Source organism: Conger conger, chromosome 6 (assembly GCF_963514075.1).
Source record: "Conger conger chromosome 6, fConCon1.1, whole genome shotgun sequence".
Classification (NCBI taxonomy): domain Eukaryota; kingdom Metazoa; phylum Chordata; class Actinopteri; order Anguilliformes; family Congridae; genus Conger; species Conger conger.
The window spans coordinates 43,036,508-43,063,091 of record NC_083765.1 but is presented as its reverse complement, the minus strand read 5'-3'; the positions used below and the strand labels follow the sequence as shown (position 1 = coordinate 43,063,091).

Genomic DNA, 26,584 nt, shown 5'->3' with positions numbered 1-26,584 from the left:
GTAGGAGATGATTAAGTTTATTCCTATAAGAGGAATACAACTTGAGATTCAAAGGAGATGGGATGGTAAGGTATGCTTTATAAAGGTTGTGTTTTTTCCTTATGGATTTCTTTAGCCCTTTTGTGAGCCATGATGTAGGTTTTCTTTGACACCTTTTTGTTTCCTGGTAAGGGAATGCAATATCAAAAAGTTTGAAAAATAATTGGAAATATATATCATATGCTTTCTGGGCATCTCCCTCCATCTCCACTGAATGCCATGGACTTTCATTCAATGACAAAATGAATCTTTTAATATTGGACTGACTGAAGTTTCTAAATACTACCACTTGTTTGCAGTTTTTGGGAGGAGTAATCTGTGCTAGATGGAACATAGGGAGGTGATCAGATAGATCTGCAAATAGAACACCTGATATGCTAGTCTATGCTCTCTCTAGTCTAGCTAGAGAGAGGGGAAGACACAGAAAAACCTGGCTCCCAAAAGAAGAGAGACTCTGTGCTCACTGCAGGACAGGTGAGGTAGAGAAACTCTGTGCTCACTGCAGGACAGGTGAGGTAGAGAGACTCTGTGCTCACTGCAGGACAGGTGAGGTAGAGAGACTCTGGTCACTGCAGGACAGGTGAGGTAGAGAGACTCTGGTCACTGCAGGACAGGTGAGGTAGAGAGACTCTGTGCTCACTGCAGGACAGGTGAGGTAGAGAGACTCTGTGCTCACTGCAGGACAGGTGAGGTAGAGAGACTCTGTGCTCACTGCAGGACAGGTGAGGTCGAGACAGAGGTGCACTTTCTTCTTCACTGTAAAACATTTGAAAATATAAGGAAAAAATATTTTGACTTATTTAGAAATGCTGTTCCTCAATTTGATCAACTGCCTGAAATTAACCAATTAGTCCTAGGGGATGGAAAGACTGCCAAAATAGCAGCGAAATATGTGTTCAGTTGCCACAGCCTGAGGGACAGTGAGCGAGTGACACACACACACACACACGCACAAACACAAATTCATGTTAAAACTGTTCACAACAATGTTGAGAGAGAGAGGGCAGAGGGGGAGAGAGAGAGATATAGGGTAGAGGGAGAGAGAGAGCGAGAGGGAGAGAGAGGGAGAGAGAGAGCGAGAGCAAGAGAGAGAGAGGGCAGAGAGAGGGCAGAGGGAGGGAGAGAGAGAGGGCAGAGGGAGGGAGAGAGAGTGAGAGAGAGAAAGAGAGAGAGGGCAGAGGGAGAGTGAGAGAGAGAGAGCGAGAGAGCAAGAGAGAGAGAGGGCAGAGGGAGGGAGAAAGCGAGAGAGAAAGAGAGAGGGCAGAGGGAGAGAGAAAGAGAGGGCAGAGGGAGAGAAAGAGAGAGAGAGAGAGAGGGGAGAGAGAGCAGGCCGTGGCCTAGTTGTGCTCAGTCGAGCCTCACAGCAGCAGTCTGACCACTTCCTGCCTGAGCCTCTGCTTACTTCCTGTCTATATCTGTTCTGAGGTGACATAATATAGCATAACACAATGAAGAGAACAGCCCATTCCGCCCAGCACTGCTCGCCTTTTCCGATCAGTCACGTGTACCTATGTATAAGCCAGACGATCTTACCAGCCGTTGTCCTATTTTATGACACTGCATTGTATTATCATTTTAAAAACCCAATAAATAAATACAGAACTGCATTCACATTGGTATTCAATTAATTTCAATTCCGTTCAGTTTTATTGGTGCTGCATTTTTTCACTGAGACACTGTCACAAAGTAGTCGCAGTAAAACAGGAAATAGGACAGATGTTTCGAAAACCGTTATCACAGACCTTCCCGAAGTATTCATGCAATGCGTCTTGCGACACTTTCATTTCCGTCATACGACACTTGTCACAAAGGTCATACCACATGTATAAATCAAGCTGAAGGCACTGCATGCAAGTTATCTGTCCTACCCAAGAAGAGTGCAGATCCTGAATACATGAATAAGGTGACCCCCGCCCCTCCCCTGTCAGATCGCTGTGGATGACTCCAGGCACAAGACGGTGAATCTCGGGGTCACACAGGTGGGCCAGAAGACCAAGAGAGTGATCCCATTGGTTAACTCCAGCCCCGTGGCCCTGAGCTTCTCCCTCATCTGCAGCCCTGCGTTAGAAGCCCTGGTGGAGTCAAAGGTACCCCCACTCTATCCCCCAGCTCCCTGCCCCCTCCTACACTAACACACCTGGGTGTCTGTTTGAGTGTATGTGTGTGTGTGTGATTTCGTCAACAGTACTGGTTTATATTTGTAGTTTTTTCAGTTGTATTTGTTTGGTGCTTCATGCAGGAGACACAGTGGCAGAAATGAACAGATGGCAAAATAGCTGAACTGATTGTAGCTTAAAACTGTTTAAAATGTTCAAACCATAACAGAGCCGTTAATTAACTACAGTTCCATATTAATTTCTGGCTTATTTGAGCCAATGAGAATACTTAGTCACCACAGAAGAACAACAATCAGAAAAATGATTGGTTCACATTAGTGAGTATGCAATAGCTCCTCCCATTTCTGATGTCATGAGGCCTGCATGCTGGTGTCACTGCCTGAGCGGTAATTGTGGGCGTGTCCCTGCATCCCAGGTGCTGTCAGTCACCCCGGCGGGTGAAGTGACCCTCCGAGGCTGCGGGGGGCGCTGTTCGGTGGAGCTGCACTTCTGCCCCAGGCAGCGCATGCCCTCGTTTCGGGAGGAGCTGCAGCTGGAGTGCCGGGGCACAGTGCGCCCCCTGCTGGTGCTGAAGGGCTGCTGCCAGGGCCTGGAGATCATCCTGGACCAGGACTACCTGCCCTTTGGAGCTGTTGCTCAGCGCTGCCAGGCAACCAGGCGCATCATCATGTCCAACACGGGGGACGTTGGATCCCGGTACTGTAGCAGGCTATACACAAATTTATCCCCACAATGTCATGAAGTTCAAGTTATTAAATCATGGCATTCACTCTTTCTCTCTCTGGTTCTCTGCCCCCCCCTTCCCTCTCTTTCTCTCCCTCCCTCCTTCTCTTTCTCTTCCTGCTCCCTCTTTCTCCCTCCCTCTTTTTCCTTTTCCTACCCCTCCCCTTCCCTCTCTTTCTCTCCCTCCCTCTTTCTCTCTCTCCCTATCTCTCTCTCCCTCCTCTCTCTCCCTCCCTCCCTCTCTCTTTCTCTCTCTCTCTCTCTCCCTCCCTCCCTCTCTCTCAGGTTTAAGTGGGATATGAAGAGGTTCTCCCCGCACTTCTCCATCTGTCCCACAGAAGGGTATATCTGTCCCGGGATGGAGGTGCCGTTTGACGTGACCTTCTCCCCCATGGAGCTGAGCCAGGACCTCCGCTGTGATGGCCTGCCCTGCACCCTGGAGCAAGGACCGCCCCTAAAACTCACCCTGGCAGGGTCCTGCGTCTCCTCTCCCGTTACCAAGGAGGTGCTGTCCTCACTAAGCCATTATAACACTGTACATTCACTCTCATAGTGTTTATAACATTCAGTCTCATAGCGTTTATAACATTCACTCTCATAGCATTTATAACACATTCACTCTCATAGCATTTATAACACATTCACTCTCATAGTGTTTATAACAATCACTCTCATAGTGTTTATAACATTCACTCTCATAGCGTTTGTAACATTCACTCTCATAGCCTTCATAACACATTCACTAGCAGTGGTCACTACATACATACAGTGGCAGTGTACACTACATTAACTCTCAGTAGTATGCACTACATTCCCTCTGACGGCATTGTACAAGACAGTACATTCATCACTTTCTACAGTGTACACTACATACTAATACAGTGGTAGTGTGCATTACATTAACTCTCACATAGTGCACACTAAAATCGTTCTCATTCTAACTGACCTTCGCTCTCTCTCTCTGCTGCCCCCTGCAGGTGGTGACGTTTGCGTGTGCGGTGCGCTCCCAGCACACTCAGGCCCTGTCCCTGTCCAACCGCAGCGGGCAGCGCTGGAGCGTCTCCCCGGTGATCGAGGGCGAGCACTGGAGTGGCCCGTCGTCCGTGGTCATGGAGCCCCAGCAGCAGAGCTATGCCTACGAGATCACCTACCGGCCCCTGGTCATGACCTCCGATGGCAAGAAGCACCAGGTCAGCCCCCATGCCTCCCAGCCTTCAGAAAATAAGGACATTACTTTACCGTTACTTAGCTGACGCTTTTATTTAAAGCCACTTACAGTTGATTAGACTAAACGGGACAATCCCCCTGGAGCAATGTGGGGTTAGAGTTGAATTAACGCGTTGGTGTGTATGTTAGTGCATTTATTTGTACAGTCTCCCTGCTGTAGACCTCACCGGACTGTTTGGCTCTGCGATCACCTGCTTGGGTCAGTATGAAGATTCTCACGGTACCCCCTCCCCTCCCCCGCACACAGGGCTCAGTGTTCTTCGCATTCCCAGATGGGATGGGCATGCTATACACTCTGCTGGGCACCTCTGAGCCCCCAAAACCTGCAGGCACCATCGCCCACGAGATGCCCTGCAAGACCCCCTATACAGAGCTGCTGCCTGTCCAGAACTGGCTGAACAAGGCCCAGAGGTACAGCCCTACGGCGTTAAATCACATTGTCAACTGCTCACTGCTAATAAAACAGCTACTGTTAATCGTCAACTGCTCACTGCTAATAAAACAGCTACTGCTAATCGTCAACTGCTCATTGCTAATAAAACAGCTACTGCTAATCGTCAACTGCTCACTGCTAATAAAACAGCTACTGGTAATCGTCAACTGCTCACTGATAATAAAACAGCTACTGCTAATCGTCAACTGCTCACTGCTAATAAAACAGTTAATGCTAATTTTCAACTGCTCACTGCTAATAAAACAGGTAATGCTAATCTTCAACTGCTCACTGCTAATAAAACAGTTAATGCTAATCGTCAACTGCTCACTGCTAATAAAACAGCTACTGCTAATCGTCAACTGCTCACTGATAATAAAACAGCTACTGCTAATCGTCAACTGCTCACTGCTAATAAAACAGCTACTGCTAATCGTCAACTGCTCACTGCTAATAAAACAGCTACTGCTAATCTTCAACTGCTCACTGATAATAAAACAGCTACTGCTAACTACTGACTCTCTCCCTTCCCCCCCCCCTCTCTCTCTCTCTCCCTCTCACTCCCCCCCCCTCTCCCTCTCCCTCTCCCTCCCCCCCCCCCCCCCCCTCCCTCTCCAGGTTCCGGGTTGTGGTGGACATGGTAAAGCCAGAGCGGGCAGACCCTACGGTCACTCTGAAGGGGCTGGACTACCTGGATGTGCCGGCCCTCACCAGGAGGGACTACAAGCTGGCCTTCTTCTCCTTCAGAGAGGGCCTGTTCAGCGCCAAGGTGGGCACATGTGTTCCATGAGAAGATTTCCCATGCTTTTTTCCCCATAGGGATTTAGATTTCTGCTGAATGTTAGGTATGTGGTTAATTTATGCTAAGATCGTTTAAGAGAATTTTGTTCTACCAGTTCAATTACATCTATTCATAAAACTGCAAGTTGCTAACCAGTTACTACATTGAAACTAGAACAACAATCATATTTCTTTGGCCACCACTCAAGTTTTATACCAGCCTGCCTGCGGACAACATTACCGTTGTAGTTTCAATACACCACAGCAACTTATAGCAACGTTTCCGACATTAACGAATGTAACGTATCTCGCAGAACAAATGGTGACACTCTCTTAAGCTTAAGTTAACCACAGACCTTATATTTTGCGGAAATCAGATAAAAGAACGGCAACTCTAGGACTGGAAACGGTAGCGCTCTGGGGACAAGGGAAGTAGTCTTGTTTACTACTCGAAAGGAACAAAAATGGTAAATCATCTCTCAGACATGAGTGATTCGTAAATATGTCCTTATAATCATTGCCTGCTACTTCTCAGGGGTTTCAGCTGTGAAGGAAAGCCATAGTGCTTTTTCCTTTCTCTGTGGTGAGATGAGGGTTCCTGTTTCAGAAGGCTGCGGGTTTTCATTTAATTTGTTAATCCTTTCAGTCCCTAGCCCAATGTGAATTAGCTCCATCCACATCGCAGGGGTGTTCTGGCTTTGGTTGGTTAGGAGGGGTTTAATAGGGGCTGAAAACAATAGTGTAGCAGTCACTGGTTGAAAAGGTATAAGGTTTATGGTTAACTCTGGGTCGTCTCTGTTCTGCCCAGGTGACGTTCCGGAACGAGGCCACGCAGGAGTACCTGTTCTACCAAGTGACGTTCCGGGCGACGGCCGCGGGCGTGGTGCGCTCGGTTGACATGGCGACGGCGGTTCGGCAGACGGCCACGGCCTCGCTCACGGTGGAGAACCCGCTGAGCTCCACCGTCTGCTTCACCACAGAGTGCCGCTGCACGGACATCAGCCTGCCCCCACAGCTGCCTGTGCCAGCTCTCTCTACCGTGAGTCTGTCTGTCTGTCTGTCTGTCTGTCTGTGCCAGCTCTCTCTGCCGTGAGTCTGTCTGTCTGTCTGTCTGTCTGTGCCAGCTCTCTCTGCCGTGAGTCTGTCTGTCTGTCTGTCTGTCTGTCTGTCTGTGCCAGCTCTCTCTACCGTGAGTCTGTCTGTCTGTCTGTCTGTGCCAGCTCTCTCTACCGTGAGTCTGTCTGTCTGTCTGTCTGTCTGTGCCAGCTCTCTCTGCCGTGAGTCTGTCTGTCTGTCTGTCTGTCTGTGCCAGCTCTCTCTGCCGTGAGTCTGTCTGTCTGTCTGTCTGTCTGTGCCAGCTCTCTCTGCCGTGAGTCTGTCTGTCTGTCTGTCTGTCTGTGCCAGCTCTCTCTGCCGTGAGTCTGTCTGTCTGTCTGTCTGTCTGTCTGTCTGTGCCAGCTCTCTCTACCGTGAGTCTGTCTGTCTGTCTGTCTGTGCCAGCTCTCTCTACCGTGAGTCTGTCTGTCTGTCTGTCTGTCTGTGCCAGCTCTCTCTACCGTGAGTCTGTCTGTCTGTCTGTCTTCCTGTGCCAGCTCTCTCTACCGTGAGTCTGTCTGTCTGTCTGTCTTCCTGTGCCAGCTCTCTCTACCGTGAGTCTGTCTGTCTGTCTGTCTGTATTAGTGCTCTCTACCATGAGTCTGTCTGTCTGTCTGCCATTGCCATTGGTGTGTGAGTTTGTGTGAATGAGAAGTATTAACCCTCTCAAATATGATATAATATCTCAAGCATGTGATTAGAATTGCTGTGACTGAACATTCTAATGGTGATGTAACAATCACTGCTGGGAGCTGAGGGCATGGAGTTCTAGAACACTGGCTTAGAACTTTGAAAAAAACATTCCAAATGATCTGCTCTTCAAAGGGTTATCTGTGAAGTGTTTTTGGGTAGCCGTAGTTGGTGGAAAAAGCGCTATATAAATACATTCACCATTTGCCACCTCACTGCTGTGCTCAGGGCACTCTGATGTTTGAGTACCAGCCGCTGCGGGAGGGCGACTCCTCGGCCCGGCTCAGCCTGCACAGTGCAGAGTTGGGCTACTTCCACTACGACCTGCTGCTCCGAGCCACGCCTGCACCCCCCGAGCAGCCCCTCCACTTCCGCACCTCGCTGGGCAGCGCCCACTCCGTCTGCGCCAAGGTCACCAACTACTCCCGCACCAAGACCGAGTACAGCTGCAAGGTACGGCCGCTGCTACTCAAAACTACTCAAACACAGCTCATACACAAACACAACTCTAACACAACTCATACACTACTCATACACTACTCAAGACCGAGTACATTTTGAAAGTCTGAGCATTACAACAACCTGGCTCATCATTAGATATTAAAATAGGCATGAATAAAACCTTAAACACAGACACAGGATTTACAGACTTACACACTTGAAGCGCATGCATTACATTACATTCATTTGGCATTCACCTTTATCCAAAGCGACATGCATGCCAAAGGTCACACAGGTTGGAGAAGGTACAATTCACGTAGAGTATCAGTTGTCTACAGCTATGAACATCTAGATAATATGGTAAATATAGGCTATGTCAGTAGGTATGCTATGTTAGTCTATGAGCTCAGGCATTAGCATTAGCATGCCCTGCCCTACAGAGCTGTTGTTAATGTAAGGGGCGTGTCTGTGTGCCAGACGGACAGCCCTGACTTCACCACGGAGAGGACCGTCTCCGCGCCCGCCGGCCTCCAGGGCGGGGCCGAGATCAGCCTGGAGGTGACCTTCGAACCCTGGCAGCTAGGCGAGAGCCGCGCCCTCCTCACCCTCTCCTCCAGCTCGGGGGGCGAGTACCAGATCCCCCTGCAGGGCTCCTGCTGCCCCCCCAAGCCCCAGGGCCCCTTCTCCGTCCGGGCCGGTTCCAGCCTCACCATCCCCTTCAAGAACGTCTTCCCCCAGCCCACCGCCTTCTCCTTCCAGGTGGACAACCCAGCCTTCGCCGTCAAGGGCGCCGACGTCATCCGTCCCAAAAAGACCCACAACGTGCTGGTGTCCTTCGAGGGCCCCCCGGCGGGGTCCCCGTCAGGGCCCCGGGGCCCCTGCAGTGGGAGGCTGACCATCTCCAGCCCCCGAAGCGAGGGCCACGGTCAGACCATCTCCTGGGTGTACTACCTGAAGGGCCTCAGCCCCGAAACCAGCCAGCGGGACAAGACCTAGAGCCCCCCCCCGGAATGTGCTCAAATGAAAAAAATATAGTAATAATGAGATGGTTCGCACACAAAAAAGGAACTTTTAGGCCAGTTTCATGCATACAGATTAAGCTTTGTCCTGGATTAAATAGAGTTTTGTATAGAGAACATCCCTTTAACCTTGAATTTAGTCTAGGACACATCCTGTGGGTCGCAGTGTCTGCAGGTATTGCTTCAACCGTGGCCCATACCAGCTGATATTACTAATGAGATAATTATCTAAACCAAGAAGGTGAAATAATCAGGTGGGGGGGGGGTTCCCCACAAGTCCATTTAGGCATACATTTATATTGGGGATTATTGATTTTTTAAATTATTTGTAAATTATTCTGTGTTAAAACAAATCTCCTTTTCATTTATTTTATATTGTGATTGCATTTTAAAAGTCAGTGTAATTAGATTCATCATTTCCTGTGTGTAAAAATTATGTGTAGTTTATTGTCTACATTTTTGTTTTCCTAGTTGACATTCATGACTATTTATGGTGATGACTATTTATAGTACAGTCAAAACTGTTTCAGTAAGTTTAAATTGTAATTTATTTTCAGATAGCTGAATAAATTCTTAAAATGAAGTTGTCAGGATTGCCATTTTATTCAAGTGGTCATTGTAAGTGGGAAGTTTGAATCACAAAACAATGGTACTAGAAGTCTGGTTGTAGAGGTCACCTGATCTGTCGGCAACTTGCATCGCAAAACGAGTGATATTGTCGCTGCCATTCTTGGGCCCTATAAGTGTTGCTTTTTTCTGAGAGCGCCTAGCAAACACATCTAGCTAAAGACCAGTGTGCAATTTCAAAATCAGTTCAAAATTTTCCCGCACATTTTAATGTGCAAGTTAATGTGTTCTGCCTGCAAAACCAAATATCGCCACACCCTGATGAGGGCCGTCGGACCTGAAGGCGTCCCCCACGGCTCCCTTGAAAACGCTAGGTGTTGTGTCTTTACTGGGGAAGGAAAGTGCATAGGTTTTGTTTTCTCTGGTTTCATTTCCTCTGAAGGTCTGTGGCCCCACTGCTCTGAATAATCAGAACTCCCCGAAGGGCAGTTTGTGGTGACTTCAGCCAAACCCAGCTGCTGACTTTCACAGAAATCACTTAACTTTGAGTTATTATTTCCATGTCTCTCTTAGATGAAGCAGAGGAGGTACAGCCACAGGATCACGGCACATGTAGTGCCTTGGATGGCAGTCAGATACCTAGCCACAGTGGTTTTAGTAGGAAAAAAACATTTTCAGCAAAGTACAGACTTGGTTAACCATGTAGTGCTGTGTCGTGGTATCTTAATGTTTATCAGCACTGAGTGTGTGCAGGAGGAAGGTATGTGGTGGGGCGTGAGCTACCTCAGAGGAAATGAAAGTGGACTGAGACTGAGAACCACTGACTAAACTGACTAAAAGGACATATAGTGAGATTTCTAATGAAAAGACAATGGTTAATGTATATCTAAATTAATTGATTGGCAGAAAAGGTTGAAAATGAGAGCTGTGATGTAACCCTGATTGTTGTTTACCGTGGAAACGGCTGTCCAAGTGGGTAAGACCACCCACAACCTTTTTAGCAACTTTGGCTGTCTCTTTCGTTCTTAAACAGAAGTGGGTTTGGCTTTTGTGGTCTTCCCCCCAATGTGAGTTAAACAGGTGGGCCAGTTCCGTGGAACTCCATTTTGACAACACTTCACAGAATACGACAGTATATTTTAGCGCGGAGGTCCAGTCACTTTCTGGCAAAATGCATGCAAAAAAAATGAGACCATTTTGTATCTTTGCAGTATTTGGTAAGTGACTGTTTTTCCATAAGCTTATGAAAGTAGATATCGATACATATGTATTGCAAAGTATGACTGCTTTTGAGATATGTTTTTGAGAACAAAAAAAGACTTTTGAGTAGTTATGGATAGTACTGTTGGTACTTCTACTACTAACAAGTTAGCCTTTTAAAAGTTCACCTGCAAAGCTACAGGCAAATGCAAAAAATATTGTGTGAAATTCAAACCAAATTCCATAATACTGAATATAAAAAAAAACTTTTTTTCACTTGTAACATTGCTTGTTTAAGGCAAGTTAAAATACAGAGCATATGTATAATATTTCTAATTTCATGATAGTAGTAATAGCAGTAGTATTGTCTTCATGATTATTGTTGTTTTCCCCCAGGTTTGGCCTTCGTGTTTTCAGATTCGGCAGAATGGACTAAAGTCCGTCTTGGAGACACCGTCCTTCTGGGATGTAGCATTTCATACAACAGAGAGACAACATGGGTGCGACAGTTCACAGATCAAGTGCCAACTGTAGTTTTGATATCTGGTCCGAACAATCACGGAGGAGAGGTCGTCAGCAGAAACCCGCTCAGCGAGAAATTCACCGCTGTGGCAAATACAGAAGATAAAACGAACCAGCTGCAGATTACGAATGTCACCGACGCGGACCTGGCGTTGTACTACTGCTTTGGGACAATACTGGGAATGCAGAAGTTTGGGAAAGGCACCAGACTCTATCGAGTTTTTGATAAGGGATATAACGGTGAGTAACGGCTCTCGTCATTCTTACACAAGGCTGCAATGACTGAGTCGCTTCCAGCAAGAGACGAGCGCAGTGTTGTTAGCCACAGGATGCACTGTGCTGTACTGCTCCGGTGTGTGGTATTAACACCATGGCAACATACATGTAATGTAACAATAAATATTTACACTCAGTCTCTCCCGGGGGTGCAAGGCTACTGGTGCAACAGCAGCACCAGGGACCAAGATGTTTATTTGTCATTTTAATGGCACAGTCATCCTAACAAGGTGAATTACTCTTATGTGTCTGGTCATGCTGAATTGAATGTATATGGATGGGCATCCTGTAGCCAAGTGTCTGAGGTAAATGACAAGGACTGGTGGTCGATGGTTCAAGCCCCAGTGTAGTCACGATAAGATCCGCACAGCTGTTGGGCCCTCAAATAAGGCCCTTAAACCCCACATTGGATTGTCTAATCAACTGTGAGTGGCTTTGGATAAAAGCGTCAGCTAAATAACAAATTATGACTAATTATTATTATTATTATTATTATTATTATTTTATTAGATCATAATGAGTTAATGATTAGTGTTTAAGAATGAGTAATGTTTAACAATTGAAAATGTTACATTGCAATTCATGACAAATTTGCCAGCGATATTATATAGAGTGTATATAAAGCCATGCAAGGGCTTGTGGGATGGCTAATCTGCAGCTCATGATAAAGTATATCTGCAGTAGCCTACCCTGCATTGGTGAAACCAATACATACAAAAATACCCTGTAAGAAAAGCTGAGAATCTGCACTTTGACCATGTATGAATTGTTTGATTAAAAATAAAATTGAAATGAATTAAAACTTAATTGAAAACATCTATCTGTTTTGTAGACACTGGTCATGAAGCTGAACCACAGGAAAAGGACCATGGTAATAATTCCCTAATATGCAATTACAGTAACGCAATTCTTCATATTCATTTATGAGTTTATGTTTGTGTGTATGTATGGGGGGAGGGGGTCCATAGGTATTTGGACATTTCTGTGCATACCCATAACCAGGGACAAGTGCGCTGAAAGACCCTAGAGCAGGTGTCTTGCCTTTCTTTTTTTTCTTTTTTTAAAGATAAATGTGGTAACCGCTGTATAATAGCGTTATGGAACTTGAACGTGTGGTATATCGTGGATATTGGCACAGCTAGGGGATGTAACAGTACTTTGCGAACCACCCCGCTAGCTGTGCCAATGTCCACGATATGCCACACGTTCGAGTTCCATAATGTACCACATTCCAATCTGCTCTCACCTGGTCACACTTAATTGAAAACATCTATCTGTTTTGTAGACACTGGTCATGAAGCTGAACCACAGGAAAAGGACCATGGTAATAATTCCCTAATATGCAATTACAGTAACGCAATTTTTCATATTCATTTATGAGTTTATGTTTGTGTGTATGTATGGGGGGAGGGGGTCCATAGGTATTTGGACATTTCTGTTCTTTTTGGCTGCACTCCAGCAGATTGGATTCCTACACGCATTACCCAATATGGATGTGAATACCCTCAATACCCTCAATACCCTATAGGTGGCAGTCTGCACTTTAAACTCATATTCCACGGGTTCATTTATTCATTTCAAAGCCAATGTGATGGACTATATGGAGCCAAAATAAATTCCTACTATACTACAGGCTACTGTACAGTATCTCATATTCAATTACCATATACAGAGAGCACAGAGAGAGAGAAATCATAGCATGCACACACACACTACAATGCTGTGTGATTTAAAAAAAATATATATTGTATAGGGATTTGTTTTGTTATTACAGTAAATGCAGTCTGAAAATGGCATGAGATGCAAATGTGATGTTGGTAAAACATAAAAAAACGTGTTCCCACCCCACTCTCTCCTGCAGCTGTAGGTGTGATTCCGTTCTTCAGGTCCCTCTCCTTTTACACCGTTTACGCCGCCCTGCTAGGCCTCGGACAACTCGGGCTGATCTGTGCCGTTTTCACCGTTCATCTGAGGAGCAGAGGAGCAGCCAACCCCAAAATGGCCCCCAGAGCTCCCAAACGCAGGCACACATATACAACCTACTGATCGTTTCAGTACAAACACCCACCTACTGTCTGTTAGAGTCTACTGACCGTTTCAATACAGATATCGACCTACTGACCTTTTCAGTACAGACATGACCTACTGACCATTTCAGTAGACACCAATCTACTGACTGTTTCAGTACAGACACCAATCTACTGACTGTTACAGTTCAGACACCGATCTAGTGACCGTTTCAGTACAGACACCAACCTACTGACCTTTACAGTACAGACTCCGACCTACTGACCGTTACAGTACAGACACCGACCTACTGACCGTTACAGTACAGACTCCGACCTACTGACCATTACAGTACAGACTCCTACCTACTGACCGTTACAGTACAGACACCGGCCTACTGACCGTTACAGTACAGACACCGACCTACTGACCGTTAAAGTACAGACACGGACCTACTGACCGCTGCATTACAGACACTGACCTACTGACCGCTGCATTTCAGACTCCAACCTACTGACTGTTACAGTTCTAACACCAGGGGTGTATTTCACGAAGCAGGATTACCAAGTTAGCTGGATAACTGTAAAACCCGGGACCTTCCCAAAATCTGGAAATTGGACTGCTGAAAAAAGAGTTGTTCCGGGTCTTGTCTAGTGCAGTTATTCAGTGTAATCCTGTTTTGTGAAATAGCCCCACTTCACTTAGGTTATTGCTTAACGCAGTAGTTCCCAGCGTGAATAAAAATATGGTGTTGCATCTCATATTGTACCTGCATAGTTTTTATGACATGCAATTAATTTACTATGCGCTGTACATATATCTTGGATAAAACTCATCAAAATATATATGACTCGAGTTACTTAAGAGGGTGTGTATGTAAAAATCACTTTCACTTATACTGTATTATGTAGTATATATTGGCAATGAGAAGTACTGGCAATTCTGGCAAAGATTTTGTTGTCATTTTATTTGTTGAAGCAACAAAAAATATATTAATTATTTTTCGAAGTTGTCTCACTTCTGTATTGTGTTATTCTCGGTAACACATTATTTTACAACCTGTTAAAGGCTCAATGTTTCAAACTACCTATTTCTACTGTCAGAAACATTATTAGAACATGGAAGATAAATGGAACAGTTGAAGTCAAGGTAAGGTCTGGAAGATCTGAAAGATTTCAGATAGAATGGCCCGAGACCTGGTGAGAAATGCTCAAAAGAGCTGGAAAAAGAGTAGCAGACACAAGTCTAGCTGTTCACATGACAACAATACAACATACTTTAGACAACGAAGACCTACCTGGCAGAGTTGCCAGAAAGAACAACCTCAACACAAAATTAAGCATCTCAAGTATGCAAAAGAAAACTTCTTGGCCATCACCAAAGAAGGTATGTTTGGAGAAAAAAGGGTGAAGCCTTTGTAGAAAAGAACACCTTGCCAACTGTGAAGCATGGAAGTGGATCCATTATGCTTTGGGGGCATGTGGCAGCTGAGGGCACAGGAAATACTGTGCGAGTGGAAGGAAGAATGTTCAAAGGTCAGTTCAGACATTGAAGTTGAAGAGAGGCTTGAGTATTCCAGCAAGACAAATGATTCAAAGCATACCAACCATGAAGTACCTCCAGGAAAGATGGGTGAAAGTTTTGGAATGGCCCCCACAGTCCCCAGACTTTATATTATTGAAAATCTGTGGAGAGATCTCGAACATGCTGTACATGCAAGAAGGCCGAAGAATATTTCTGAGCTAGAGGTGTACTGCCAAAAATGTTGGAAAAATTCCAAAAGCGAGAATTGAAAGACTTTTAGCTGGTTACAGGAAGCTTTACAAGCTGTTATAGTTGCCCAAGTAGGAGATACAAAGTACTAACTGACAGGGTTACTTTTGCACAGCGCCTTTTTCCTTTTTCTATTATTTTGAAACTGTACAAATGTAAATAAAAAGTAATCTTGCTTAAAAAATTTAAGGAATGTCTCATGTTTAACATTGTACCATTTGGAGGTCTGGTTCGCTTCTGTTCACTTGTAAATGAATATACACTGTATACACTATTGCTTACACATGGCACTGACTTTGTTTCATAGTACTTACCACTGAAACCAAAGTTATTACCGAATAAATACACAAGTAGCCGTGCTACTTACCCAGTAAATACTTGGTAATTAACTGGCTGTGAAATAAAGCATTATCTAATCCTTTTATTGGAGTTGAAGGAAGATACCCTGGACAGGTTGCTGATCCACTCATACCTACGGGCAATTTAGGCTGCAATTAATCTGATCTACAAGTGTTTTGAACAGTAGGAGTGATCACCTGCGTATCTGGACGAAACCCACATGGACACAGGGAGAGAATGCACACTACACACAGAAAGGCCCAGGCTGGTAACCATGCTTTTACATTACATTATAGGCATTTGGCAGATGCTGTTATCCATGGCGACGTACAAAAAAGTGCATACCCATAACCAGGGACAAGTGCGCTGAAAGACCCTAGAGCAGGTGTCTTGCCTTTCTTTTTTTAAAATTTTGAAAGATAAATGTGGTAACCGCTGTATAATAGCGTTATGGAACTCGAACGTGCGGTATATCGTGGATATTGGCACAGCTAGGGGGTGTAACAGTACTTTGCGAACCACCCCGCTAGCTGTGCCAATGTCCACGATATGCCACAGGTTCTCGTTCCATAACGCTTAAATGTACCACATTCCAATCTGCTCTCACCTGGCGACACCCAGGTAAGTAAATCAGCTGAACGTTGTCACATACAGTAGGCTATAGGCCTATGCCGTTCATAAAAATGTCAGACCAACCGCTTAATTCGTCAAAAGTAGTCCATCAAGCTCGCAACATAATCTGGCTCTAGTCTAGTCTAGTCTGCGTTTCAGTATCGTTTGAAAATAAGATATGAAGACTGATTATGTTGATAGGTTACATACATCAGGAAGTCATGGCATGCAACGGATATGCAGCAAAATAACCTACTAAACATGACTACTTTCATTTACATAACATTGCTGTCCAAAAAAATTACGGTGCCCTCAAATGAGGGCGACGATGGATAAACATTTCTACATGGTGAAACCGAAATGTCTAAAAATTCTCTTTATTCAAATCTGACAATGTGCACTTAAACCACGTTATTTTTTATGACAAATCTCAAATTGTGCAGTACAGAGGGAAATAAATAAACGATGGGTTTTTGTCCCAAACGTTATGGAGGGCACTGTATGTAGGCCTAATTCAAATGTCAGAAACGTACCCTTCTTGACGACTACATGCTAGTACTATAACCTAATTCGTGGGAATGTAGTGATATCCTCCTCGGGCGACGGATGTCGCTGTGGGACAGCGTTTACTCCTGCAAATGCGTAAAATCAAATGGGCTGGACTACACGAAAGTAAAGTGAAAAATAAGTAGTCTACAGTAACTCACAGAACACTTCTCTGCAAGCAGCAGAAGTTTCACATAGTTATAGGTGAGTGGATTGAAGCGGGTTATTTTAGCTAAAATGCGGAGGGACATCTAAATCCTGAGATTAACTCAGTCGCTTTGTATTGTAAGTGTTCTTTTTAAAAATCTGCGGTCTGAGTAAGTGTCGGGATATGTAATACATGATGGCGTTCTTAGTTAGTTCTTAGCTACCAGGAAGCAATTTATGGGCATAAAGTAGACAATTGTAACAATTGGAATTGAACGGAAAGTTTAATCAAATTATTTAACCGTAGGCTAAGTGGTTAATATTTGCAGGTGAATATCCTCAGGTGAACTCAGAATTCAGCGAAAGTCATTCAAATGTAAAATGTAGTTATTTAGCCTACAGCACATAGTAAATGTGTTCGGTCTGCCGGTTAATCTATGAAGCTAAACCTTTTTGAATTTTTCAGATGCCAGTGTATGATGGCTGTTGGTGCGATTTCATTCATTATCGTACTGTTGCTCGGTAAGTAGGTCTACTGCAGGCCTTATAAACTAGGATTTCTAAACTGTTCTTCAGCGAAGGCCACGTTATTGTGCATTATCTTGAAGACATGTTAATCGTGGAATTGTCAAAATAATTATCAAAATAATAGGCACTATATGAAGCACCTCTGTGTTGAGGAAATATATATAGGTTATGTGTTCTATGGATTTCTTCCCACTGTATTCATTAAAACTCACATAAATATGAACTACATATTAACAAATTGATATTAAATTAATATTGAATTTGAAACTATGATGCATTCAGTGTTTTAAAGTTTTTCCGTGGCTATAAACATATATAACACATGAGGCTATTTAAATTTACTCAGCACTTTTCACACACTTACTGCACGTAGGCTACACATGCACGCACACACACACGCAAATTAAATGGGAACCACTGTAAAGTCAATGGGGTGTCTGGCTGAACCAGCTCTCACCCATGTTGAAAGTAGTCATCCAATCTGCAATTGCTTGCCTGCCTTGAGGATTTCCCCCATATTACTGCTCATACAGAAATCTCTGCCCCCCCTCTTTCTCTCTCCCCCCCCCTCTCTCTCTCTCTCTCTCTCTCTCTCTCTCTCTCAGTCATTCCATCAGTCTCTTCTCCAGTGCTCTCAGCTACAGATTCATCCCTTTCCATTGTTGAAGGGAGGTTTGGAGACTCTGTCACTCTCCCCTGTGATGGCTCTGCACGCCATCTCCCTGACGATCAGCTGGACGTCCTGTGGAAGACTGACCAGAAGACAGTGGCTCACTACTCCGGTGGGAAACTTGTTGTGGACTCTCACTTCAGTGGTAGAGTTACGTTTCCCACAGAGAGGATTCTGCGTCGAGACTTCTCCATTGATATCAGCTCCGTTAAGTCCAGCGATGAGGGCAAATACGAGTGCGTGGTCAAGAATGAGCATTATCTCAAGGATGTGCAACTCAAAGTTTTACGTAAGTGAGCTGCAATTTTTGTTTCATGTTTGACTGAAAGAATATCAGTAAATATTGCCATAGGAACAAGGAACATACAAAATAGTAATGAACTGTTCTCTCTCTCTCACACGCTTGCAGCACCCCTCTTTTCTAGGTCTCTCTCTGTTGCTGTTAACGACTTGGTGACTTTGCCCTGCTATGGTGGTGTTCACAAATATGAGCCTGACAAACTCTTTGTTCAGTGGGAAAGAGGAGGTGACCTGGTGCTGAAGTTCAGCTCAAAGGAGCTCATCTGTGGCCCAAAGTACGAGGGAAGGGTCTCTGTGTCTCCTGACTGGAGAGATGGCAACTTCTCTTTGTCCTTGAGTGTTACGGGTCTGCGTGACTCAGGAGTTTATCAGTGCTCCAGCGACCAGAAGCACAATGTAGCTTCAGTCGTTCTGGAAGTCAACATAATACATTCAGATAATAACAAATTATATTTTCTCATCTTTATTCCCATATGTATTTTGATTTTAGTAGTATACGTAGGAATTGCAAAGAAACAAAAAATTCACCATGTGAAGAACAAAATATTTTCCCAATGCCGCTGGCCGAGGAACCAAAGCCACTCACAAGAGCAAGAGAATAACCAAGAATGAACTGACTTGCATCACAAATCCAGGATTTTGTCAATACAAAATTCAAAATTCAAAAACCGACAATCCGATTAAAATTTTGAGAAATCTGCCAAAAATCAAAACGCTCTTCTCAAACCAAGATACAGTCATAGATTACCTGTAGAAGTATAAAGGAACCCTTGTGTGTGTCTAAGCCCCGCCCCTTGTACTGCTGCTTAGGTGCTGTCACCTACATCTCCTCTTCACATCTGACGCAACTTAAAGGGACACCTCCTGCCTTTATGAAAATGGAGGACCTGCTATTTCATGTGCCAGCCTTAAATCCAAAGTGTGAAAATACTTCAGATTCTGCACCAAAAAACCGTTTAGTACATGTAGTGGAGGCAGAAAAACTAGGGGCTTTCAAGACCGGGCTTGATACGGTGTTAGATTCAATTTAGCTTTTAGGCAAACTATGCAGTAAGTGCGCTTAGGGGTAGGAAAAAACAAGCATTGCTGGGCTGAATGGCCTGTTCTTGCCATGCCCTTATGTTATTTTATGTTAAGTCATGTTATGGGGTGACATTGGCTCAGGCGGTAAGAGCAGTTGTCTGGCAGTCGGAGGGTTGCTACCCTGGGTGTGTTGAAGTGTCCCTGAGCAATACACCTAACCCCTAAATGCTCCTGAAGAGCTGGTTGGTGCCTTGCATGGCAGCTAATCGCCGTAGGTGTGTGAATGTGGGTATGAATGGGTGAATGAGAACCATTGATTGTACAGCACTTTGGATAAAGGCGCAATGTAAATGCCAATCATGTACCATTTCGCATGTTATGCTATAATATGGACGGTACATTCAACCTTAGTACATGTTTACAAAGCAGTTAGCTTTAGTGTAGCGGCTGAGGTACTTGAATGGGACCTGGAAGGTTAGTGTTTCAAGCCCTGTTGTAGCCACGATAACACCAGCACAGCTGTCTGGCCCTTGAGTAAGGCCCTTAACCCCTGCTTTGCTATTAGTCTAATCAACTGTAAGTCACTATGGATAAAAGCATCAACTAAATAACTAATGTATTTTCAAAGATCACTCGCCCACAATTCTCTATAACTCTACAATAGCAAGAAGGTTTTGGGATCAAATCCCAGTCGGGGCCTTCCTGTGTGGAGTTTGCATGCATCCCTTTTCTGTGTGTGTTTCCTCCTGGTACTCTGGTTTCCCCCACAGTCCAACATGCAGGATGGGTTCATTGGAGAGTCTAAATTGCCCCGAGGTATGAGTGATGTGTGAGTGAATATAGTGAGCACCCTGAGATGGATTGGCGACCTGTCCAGAGTGTATTCCTGCCACTCTCCCAGAGAGGAAACGCGCCCGTAAAACATTGCTGAAAAAGCCAGTTTCAGACAGATGATAGCAATTAGCTATCCTGAAACCCAGGAACTTCGTCATCGGAACTATCCCTCGAGGTTGAGGATGACGGTCGTTCCAGTAGACAGCACTTCAGTGACTTCAAAGTTATGGAGTCTTTATCTGGTGCGGAGTTACTAGCCTTAACTCCAGACAGCTGGGCGACTTGTTCACCCGAATTGTTTATCACAATATTTGTGTATTAAAAGTCACGTGAAAGAGACGAGAGTATTTAACGAGACACACACAGGGAAGAACATTGGTGCTTTGTTGCAAGATTTCTGTGTTGATATCATAGTCTGGAGAAAAACATGGACCAAGTGCCTGTATGGACCAAAATATGTACCAAGTGCCTGTATGAACCAAAATATGGACCAAGTGCCATCACCCACTGACTAACCATGGCCTTCTGAAAAGTGCAGCTTCTCCACGGCATCTCCATTACTGGAAAAACGAGGCTTGTCATCATTGGAGGCAATCTCAATGCAGAGAGATCTCGGGATGAGATTCTGCAACCAGTGGCAATCCCATATCTCCACAGTCTGGGACCGAACTCCATCCTCCAAGATGACAACGCTCGCCCCCACAGAGCGGGGTTTATCAGACTACCTCCAGAATTTTGGAGTAGAGAGAATGGAATGGCCTGCCAACAGTCCTGACCTCAACCCAATCGAACACTTGTGGGATCAGCTGGGGCGTGCTGTTCGTGCTAGAGTGACCAACACAACCACATTGGCTGACTTGCGACAAATCCTGGTTGAGGAGTGGAATGCCATCCCACAGCAGTGTGGGACCAGGCTGGTGACCAGCATGAGGAGGAGGTGCCAGGCTGTTGTGGCTGTGTATGGTTCTTCCACACGCTACTGAGGCTCCTGACTGTTTGTTAAATGAATAAATTGTAAAATTGCCAATATGTCTTGTTTCTTCCTTGTTACTGATAGACTTAAATCATCCAATCCCCCAGACAACACCAAACGAGTCAATAGCAACAGCAGAATAAGCTGTAGATTTGGCCAATTTTGTTAGCGCTACCCACATACTCATCCCACAAATGCATGTTCCTTACAAATGGGGCACCATTTTAAAGGGAAATAAACAGGCTTTCCAACGGTATAAAATGTATTGCCATGAAGCATTGTTACAACAGAGAAATAATCTACCAAACACAAATTTCCAAACTTTTTGTTTGATGTTTACCTGTAGAGATTATGTTGCCATATGCCAAAAATGAAATGCCGCTGAAATGGGTGTCAACGACCGCAAACACACGAGTAAGCGTGCAACATCTTGGTTCCAGATGAAAAGGATTGAGGTAACGGAGTGGCCAGCTCAATCCCCCAGCCTCAACCCCATTGAAAACTTGTGAGGTGACATTAAAAATGCAGTTTCTGAAGCAAAACCCAAAAAAGTTCACAGGAACTGTGGAATGTAGTTCATTCATCCTGGGCTGAAATACCTGTTTCTAGGTGCCAGAAGTTGGTTTACTCGATGGAACGCAAATGCGCAGCAGTTATCAAAAACAATTATGCAACTGAATATTAGTTCAGTAATTTAAAGTGAAGTTAAGTCTTTTAAAATTTCTTCAGTTTATACAGTTTGAAGAGAAAAATGTTGCCACTGCCATTTTTTTCCTTTTCTTTGCTTCCTGTATAAGAATAACGCAGACTTGATGAAATTGGTTAATGCTTTGATTTGGAATTGAATGTGTAATTTCCACTACATTTTAAATATTGAACTAAAATCTATTTAAAAATATTTTCACTTCATTCACTTTTTTTTAAACGCACTGCTATTTATTTTAACACAACTGTTACGCCGGGACGGACGTCACTGTGAGACCGACTGAGCAGTTGGCACATCTAAACGAAAGTAAAATATTACATTTACAACTCCTTCAGTAGCATACACTACCCCGGGGAAGAAAAACTCATCTTTTAAGGAGTTAACATTTCACGCAGTTATAGGTCAGTGGATTGAAGCGGTAAGTGTGGTTCTGGCTTTTGGCAGAAGGGTTCGTGCTGGGTTATGCCGTCCCGAGTTAGGCTACCAGGAAGCAACTATATTTTTATATGGGCCTAAAGTAGACGATTTTAACCATATATATTTTTATATTTTTTATATTATATTATAACGGACAGTTATTGAAAACGTTGTAATTGAACGGAAAGTTTAATCAAATGATTTAATGTAAGGCTAATTAGTACTTTTGTGGAAAACAATACGGAGAAGTTAATATTTGCAGGTGAATATTCTCAGGTGAACTGCGCGTGTTGAAAATAATATGTGAAATTCAAACGATCGTCATGCAATCAATAGCTTTTATAGCCTCAGAATTCAGTGAAAGTAACGTTAGCCGAATTAAAATGTAAAATGCAGTTATTTCGACTACAGCACACAGTAACCTGCTAATGTGTTCGGTGCGCCGGTCCCTATTTACAGTTTTTTCCGATTGCTTACACACTAAAATCGAATGCTTAGACATAAGCATCCAAAACCTTAACTTTTGTAACCATGCCTTAAACAAGGGCACCAAATGTACAAACACATTTTCTGCTTTGCACTTTGTTTGCTATTCTGAAACACGCTTCTTGCAAAACACTACACACTACACACTGTTTCTTACATTAGACACTTCGGTCATGAATTAAATCTCTTGCAATCATTGGGAAAACGCACCCCCCCATGAGTGGGTGGTGTGTGTTGAACTGGTGACCTGTCCAGGGTGTATTCCTGCCTTTCGCCCAATGGATGCTGGAGGCTCCAGCTCCCCGGTGACCCTGTTCAGGATAAGCGGGTTAGGTTAATGAATGAATGAATGAATGAATGAATGAATTTCATTTTGCCGTAGAAGTGAGATGTTTATCTCCAAGTGTTGTGTCTTATTTGGCTTTTGTTTAGAGTTTTGAGCCAAATTCCGGAACAAGTGTGCAAGTAATCGGAAAAAACTGTAATCTATAAAGCGAAACTTTTGATTTTTTTCAGATGCCAGCCGTGTGTGATGGCTGTCGGTGTCATTTCCTTCATTCTCGTCTTGTTGCTCGGTAAGTACTGTTGGCCTTCTAAACTGTGGGATTTCTAAACTGTTCTTCAGGGAAGGCAAAGTTATTGTGCCTTATTTTTAAGACATGCTAATTGTGGAATTGTCAGTCAAAATAATAGGCACTATATTCATGACGCACCTCTATGTTGAGGGAACATACACTCAGTGAGAACTTTATTAGGTATTTATTCAATGTTTTAGACTTCTACTGCTCTAGCCTATCCACTTAGAGGTATGATGTGTTATGTGTTCAGAGATGCTCTTCTGCATACCACTGTTGTAATGTGTGGTTATTTGCATTGCTGTCACCTTCTTGTCAGCTTTGACCAGTCTGGTCATTCTCCTCTGACGTCTCTCATTTACAAGACATTAGTCTGCAGAGCTGCTGCTCACTGGATTTCTTTAGTTTTTTGCACCATTCTTTGCAAATTCTAGAGACTAGTGAGTGTAAAAATCCCTGAAGATCAGCAGTTTCTGAGTTCAATGGATTTCTGACTACTATATTCATTAGAATTCTGCACATTTTAACAAATTGATATGAAAAGTACAATAGGTACGATTTTTGTGTTAAAACATAGTTACAAGACCAATGTAAATCCCTTCCGATCATTGACAACAACCTCACTGACATGTTGACTCACCCTTTGCCTGTGTTCATAGTCCTTAAGTTCGGGTTTCAAAATATAAAGTTTGCGGCCCGACACTCTGTACCAAAAGATTGTATAAATGTACAATAATTCATGCTCATTGGTTGGAAATTGGTTCTAATTGCCAAAGCCAATGGCGTTTCAACATCAGCGCATTTACAGAGAAGGGGTGGGATAAACAGTGTTGTGATTTGAAGGTGTTTGTTGCTGCTATTCCTCTCTTGACCGTTAGAAGCTCAAAATGACCCATTGTACCTTTAAATTAAAATGTAATTAATTAGAAACAATGAAACAGTCAGTTTCAGTGGCTATACACATATAACACATACATTTAAATTTACTCAGCACTTTTCACACACTTGCATGCACGCACACACACACACACACACACACAAATTAAATGGGAACCACTGTAAAGTCAATGGGGTGTCTGACAGAACCAGCTCTCACCCATGTTGAAATCAGTCATCCAATCTGTGATTGCTTGCCTGTCTTGAGGATTTCCCCCATATTACTGCTCATACAGAAATATTTGCCTCTCTCCCCCACCCTATCGCTCTCTCTCTCCCCCCTCACTCCCCCTCTCTCTCTCCCTCCCCCTCTCTCTCTCTCTCTCTCTGTCATTCCATCAGTCTCTCCTCCAGTGCTCTCAGCTACAGATTCATCCCTTTCCATTGTTGAAGGGAGGTTTGGAGACTCTGTCACTCTCCCCTGTGATGGCTCTGCACGCCATCTCCCTGGCGATCAGCTGGACGTCCTGTGGAAGACTGACCAGAAGACAGTGGCTCACTACTCCGGTGGGGAACTTGTTGTTGAGGGCTCTCACTTCAGTGGTAGAGTTACGTTCCCCACAGAGAGGATTCTGCGTCGAGACTTCTCCATTGATATCAGCTCCATTAAGTCCAGCGATGAGGACAAATATGAGTGCGTGGTGGATAATGTTTATCTCAAGGATGTGCAACTCAAAGTTTTACGTAAGTCAGCTGCAATTTTTGTTTCATGTTTGACTGAAAGAATATCAGTGAACAAAACAAAAAATAGGAGTAAATTAAATCAGCTGTTCTGTATTTTTCTCCTTTCTCTCCTCCCCTATACTCACCTCCCATCTCTCTCCCATCTTTCTCTCTCTCTCTCTCCCTCTCTCTCTCACCCCTCTCTCTCTCACGCTCTCCTGCTCTCTCTCGGTTCTCAATGTTTCAATTGGCAGGAAATACACTTCGTAAATATTGCCATGGCAACAAGAAACATACAAAATAGTAATGAACTGTTCTTTCTCTCTCTCTCTCTCTCTCTCTCTCTCACGCTTGCAGCACCCCACTTTTCTAGGCCTCTCTCTGTTGCTGTTAACGACTCGGTGACTTTGCCCTGCTATGGTGGTGTTAACAAATATGAGCCAGACAAACTCTTTGTTCAGTGGGAAAGAGGAGGTGACCTGGTGCTGAAGATCAGCTCAGAGGGGCTCACCTATGGCCCAAAGTACGAGGGAAGGGTCTCTGTGTCTCCTGACTGGAGAGATGGCAACTTCTCTTTGTCCTTGAGCGTTACGGGTCTGTGTGACTCAGGAGTTTATCAGTGCTCCACCGACCAGAAACACAATGTAACTTCAGTACTTCTGGAACTTAAAGGTAATATACCTTTTCAAGCTTGTTATTTAACTTTTTTTTGCAGGCTGCAACCACATTTTTGAAAATAATTTGATAATTCGTTAGTGTGATTGATAAACAGACTGCCTTTGGGATTACTATTTGGGCTCTGATAAGTGTAATTAATATTATGTTTTCTGTCCTCAGATTATGAGCACTTCAAATCAGTCAGTCTCAGCCTTGGGGAGCCTTTCTCCCTCAGTCGACCTGAAGAACCAGTGAATGTGATCTTCTCTAAGGGTGGAACATTCCACAAAGTGTCACTGTGTCCCACGGACATGGAGCTTAGATGTGAACCAAAGTACAAGAACAGGACGGAATGGAGGAATAACACTCTCACAATGCTGAATGTGACATCAGACGATGTGGGAACTTACACTGTTATCTTCTCAGAGAACTGTGTGATCAGCCGTGCATACAGTCTCAATGTAATACATTCAGATAATCACACATATGTATTCATTTTATTATTAATATGTCTTCCCATTTTAATTTTACTAGCAGCAGGAGTGGTAGGAGTATATGTAAGGAAAAGAAAGCAAACAATCTACATTTGTGGCTCTTTCCTGAGCTGCTGGAAGAAAGATGACTCACCACTGCAAGAGAAGAACCCAGAATCAGTCAGGACATCAGATGCTACAGGACAAAAACAGTCTCCGGAGTCAATTCAACTGCTAAAGATAACTGAACAGGAGCAGTGTAACTAGTAACCACCTACTTCTCCTCTTCACCTCTGACGCAACTTAAAGGGACACCTCCTGCCTTTGTTAAAATGGAGGACCTGCTATTTCATGTGCCAGCCTTTAATCCAAATTGTGAAAATACTTCTGATTCTGCAGCAAAAAAACGTGCCGGAAAACTCGACAAAAGATGTGTAGCCTCACTTTGGATAAAGGCGCAATGTAAATGCCAATCATGTACCATTTCGCATGTTATGCTATAATATGGACGGTACATTCAACCTTAGTACATGTTTACAAAGCAGTTAGCTTTAGTGTAGCGGCTGAGGTACTTGAATGGGACCTGGAAGGTTAGTGTTTCAAGCCCTGTTGTAGCCACGATAACACCAGCACAGCTGTCTGGCCCTTGAGTAAGGCCCTTAACCCCTGCTTTGCTATTAGTCTAATCAACTGTAAGTCACTATGGATAAAAGCATCAACTAAATAACTAATGTATTTTCAAAGATCACTCGCCCACAATTCTCTATAACTCTACAATAGCAAGAAGGTT

General features: G+C 44.0%; 4 protein-coding genes across 4 annotated transcripts in view; all 4 read left to right on the top strand.

Moving 5' to 3' along the window:
• hydin (HYDIN axonemal central pair apparatus protein) overlaps window positions 1-9,147 on the top strand; it is a 161,187-nt gene extending 152,040 nt beyond the window's left edge. The window contains exons 78-86 of the mRNA XM_061246932.1: window positions 1,968-2,126; window positions 2,572-2,852; window positions 3,165-3,384; window positions 3,857-4,069; window positions 4,354-4,517; window positions 5,158-5,308; window positions 6,128-6,358; window positions 7,333-7,557; window positions 8,023-9,147. Coding sequence (XP_061102916.1) covers window positions 1,968-2,126; window positions 2,572-2,852; window positions 3,165-3,384; window positions 3,857-4,069; window positions 4,354-4,517; window positions 5,158-5,308; window positions 6,128-6,358; window positions 7,333-7,557; window positions 8,023-8,541 — 2,163 coding nt within the window. The 3' untranslated portion in view covers window positions 8,542-9,147. The remainder of the gene's footprint in view (window positions 1-1,967; window positions 2,127-2,571; window positions 2,853-3,164; window positions 3,385-3,856; window positions 4,070-4,353; window positions 4,518-5,157; window positions 5,309-6,127; window positions 6,359-7,332; window positions 7,558-8,022) is intronic.
• An 806-nt stretch (window positions 9,148-9,953) lies between these two features.
• Window positions 9,954-14,144, top strand: LOC133131245 (uncharacterized). Its single transcript, XM_061246507.1, has 5 exons — window positions 9,954-10,348; window positions 10,728-11,093; window positions 11,962-12,000; window positions 12,415-12,453; window positions 12,991-14,144. The coding sequence occupies exons 1-5, from the start codon at window positions 10,303-10,305 to the stop codon at window positions 13,173-13,175; spliced, it is 675 nt and encodes a 224-aa protein (XP_061102491.1). The 5' UTR covers window positions 9,954-10,302; the 3' UTR covers window positions 13,176-14,144.
• A 2,358-nt stretch (window positions 14,145-16,502) lies between these two features.
• On the top strand, window positions 16,503-20,893 carry LOC133131643 (CXADR-like membrane protein). Its single transcript, XM_061247031.1, has 4 exons — window positions 16,503-16,610; window positions 17,020-17,075; window positions 17,687-18,040; window positions 18,161-20,893. The coding sequence occupies exons 2-4, from the start codon at window positions 17,030-17,032 to the stop codon at window positions 18,661-18,663; spliced, it is 903 nt and encodes a 300-aa protein (XP_061103015.1). The 5' UTR covers window positions 16,503-16,610; window positions 17,020-17,029; the 3' UTR covers window positions 18,664-20,893.
• Window positions 20,894-21,873: 980 nt separating this feature from the next.
• LOC133131556 (uncharacterized) lies at window positions 21,874-26,061 on the top strand. The gene is made up of 5 exons (XM_061246930.1): window positions 21,874-22,005; window positions 23,007-23,065; window positions 24,344-24,685; window positions 25,022-25,336; window positions 25,502-26,061. The coding sequence occupies exons 2-5, from the start codon at window positions 23,023-23,025 to the stop codon at window positions 26,059-26,061; spliced, it is 1,260 nt and encodes a 419-aa protein (XP_061102914.1). The 5' UTR covers window positions 21,874-22,005; window positions 23,007-23,022.
• The last annotated feature ends 523 nt before the right edge of the window (window positions 26,062-26,584 follow it).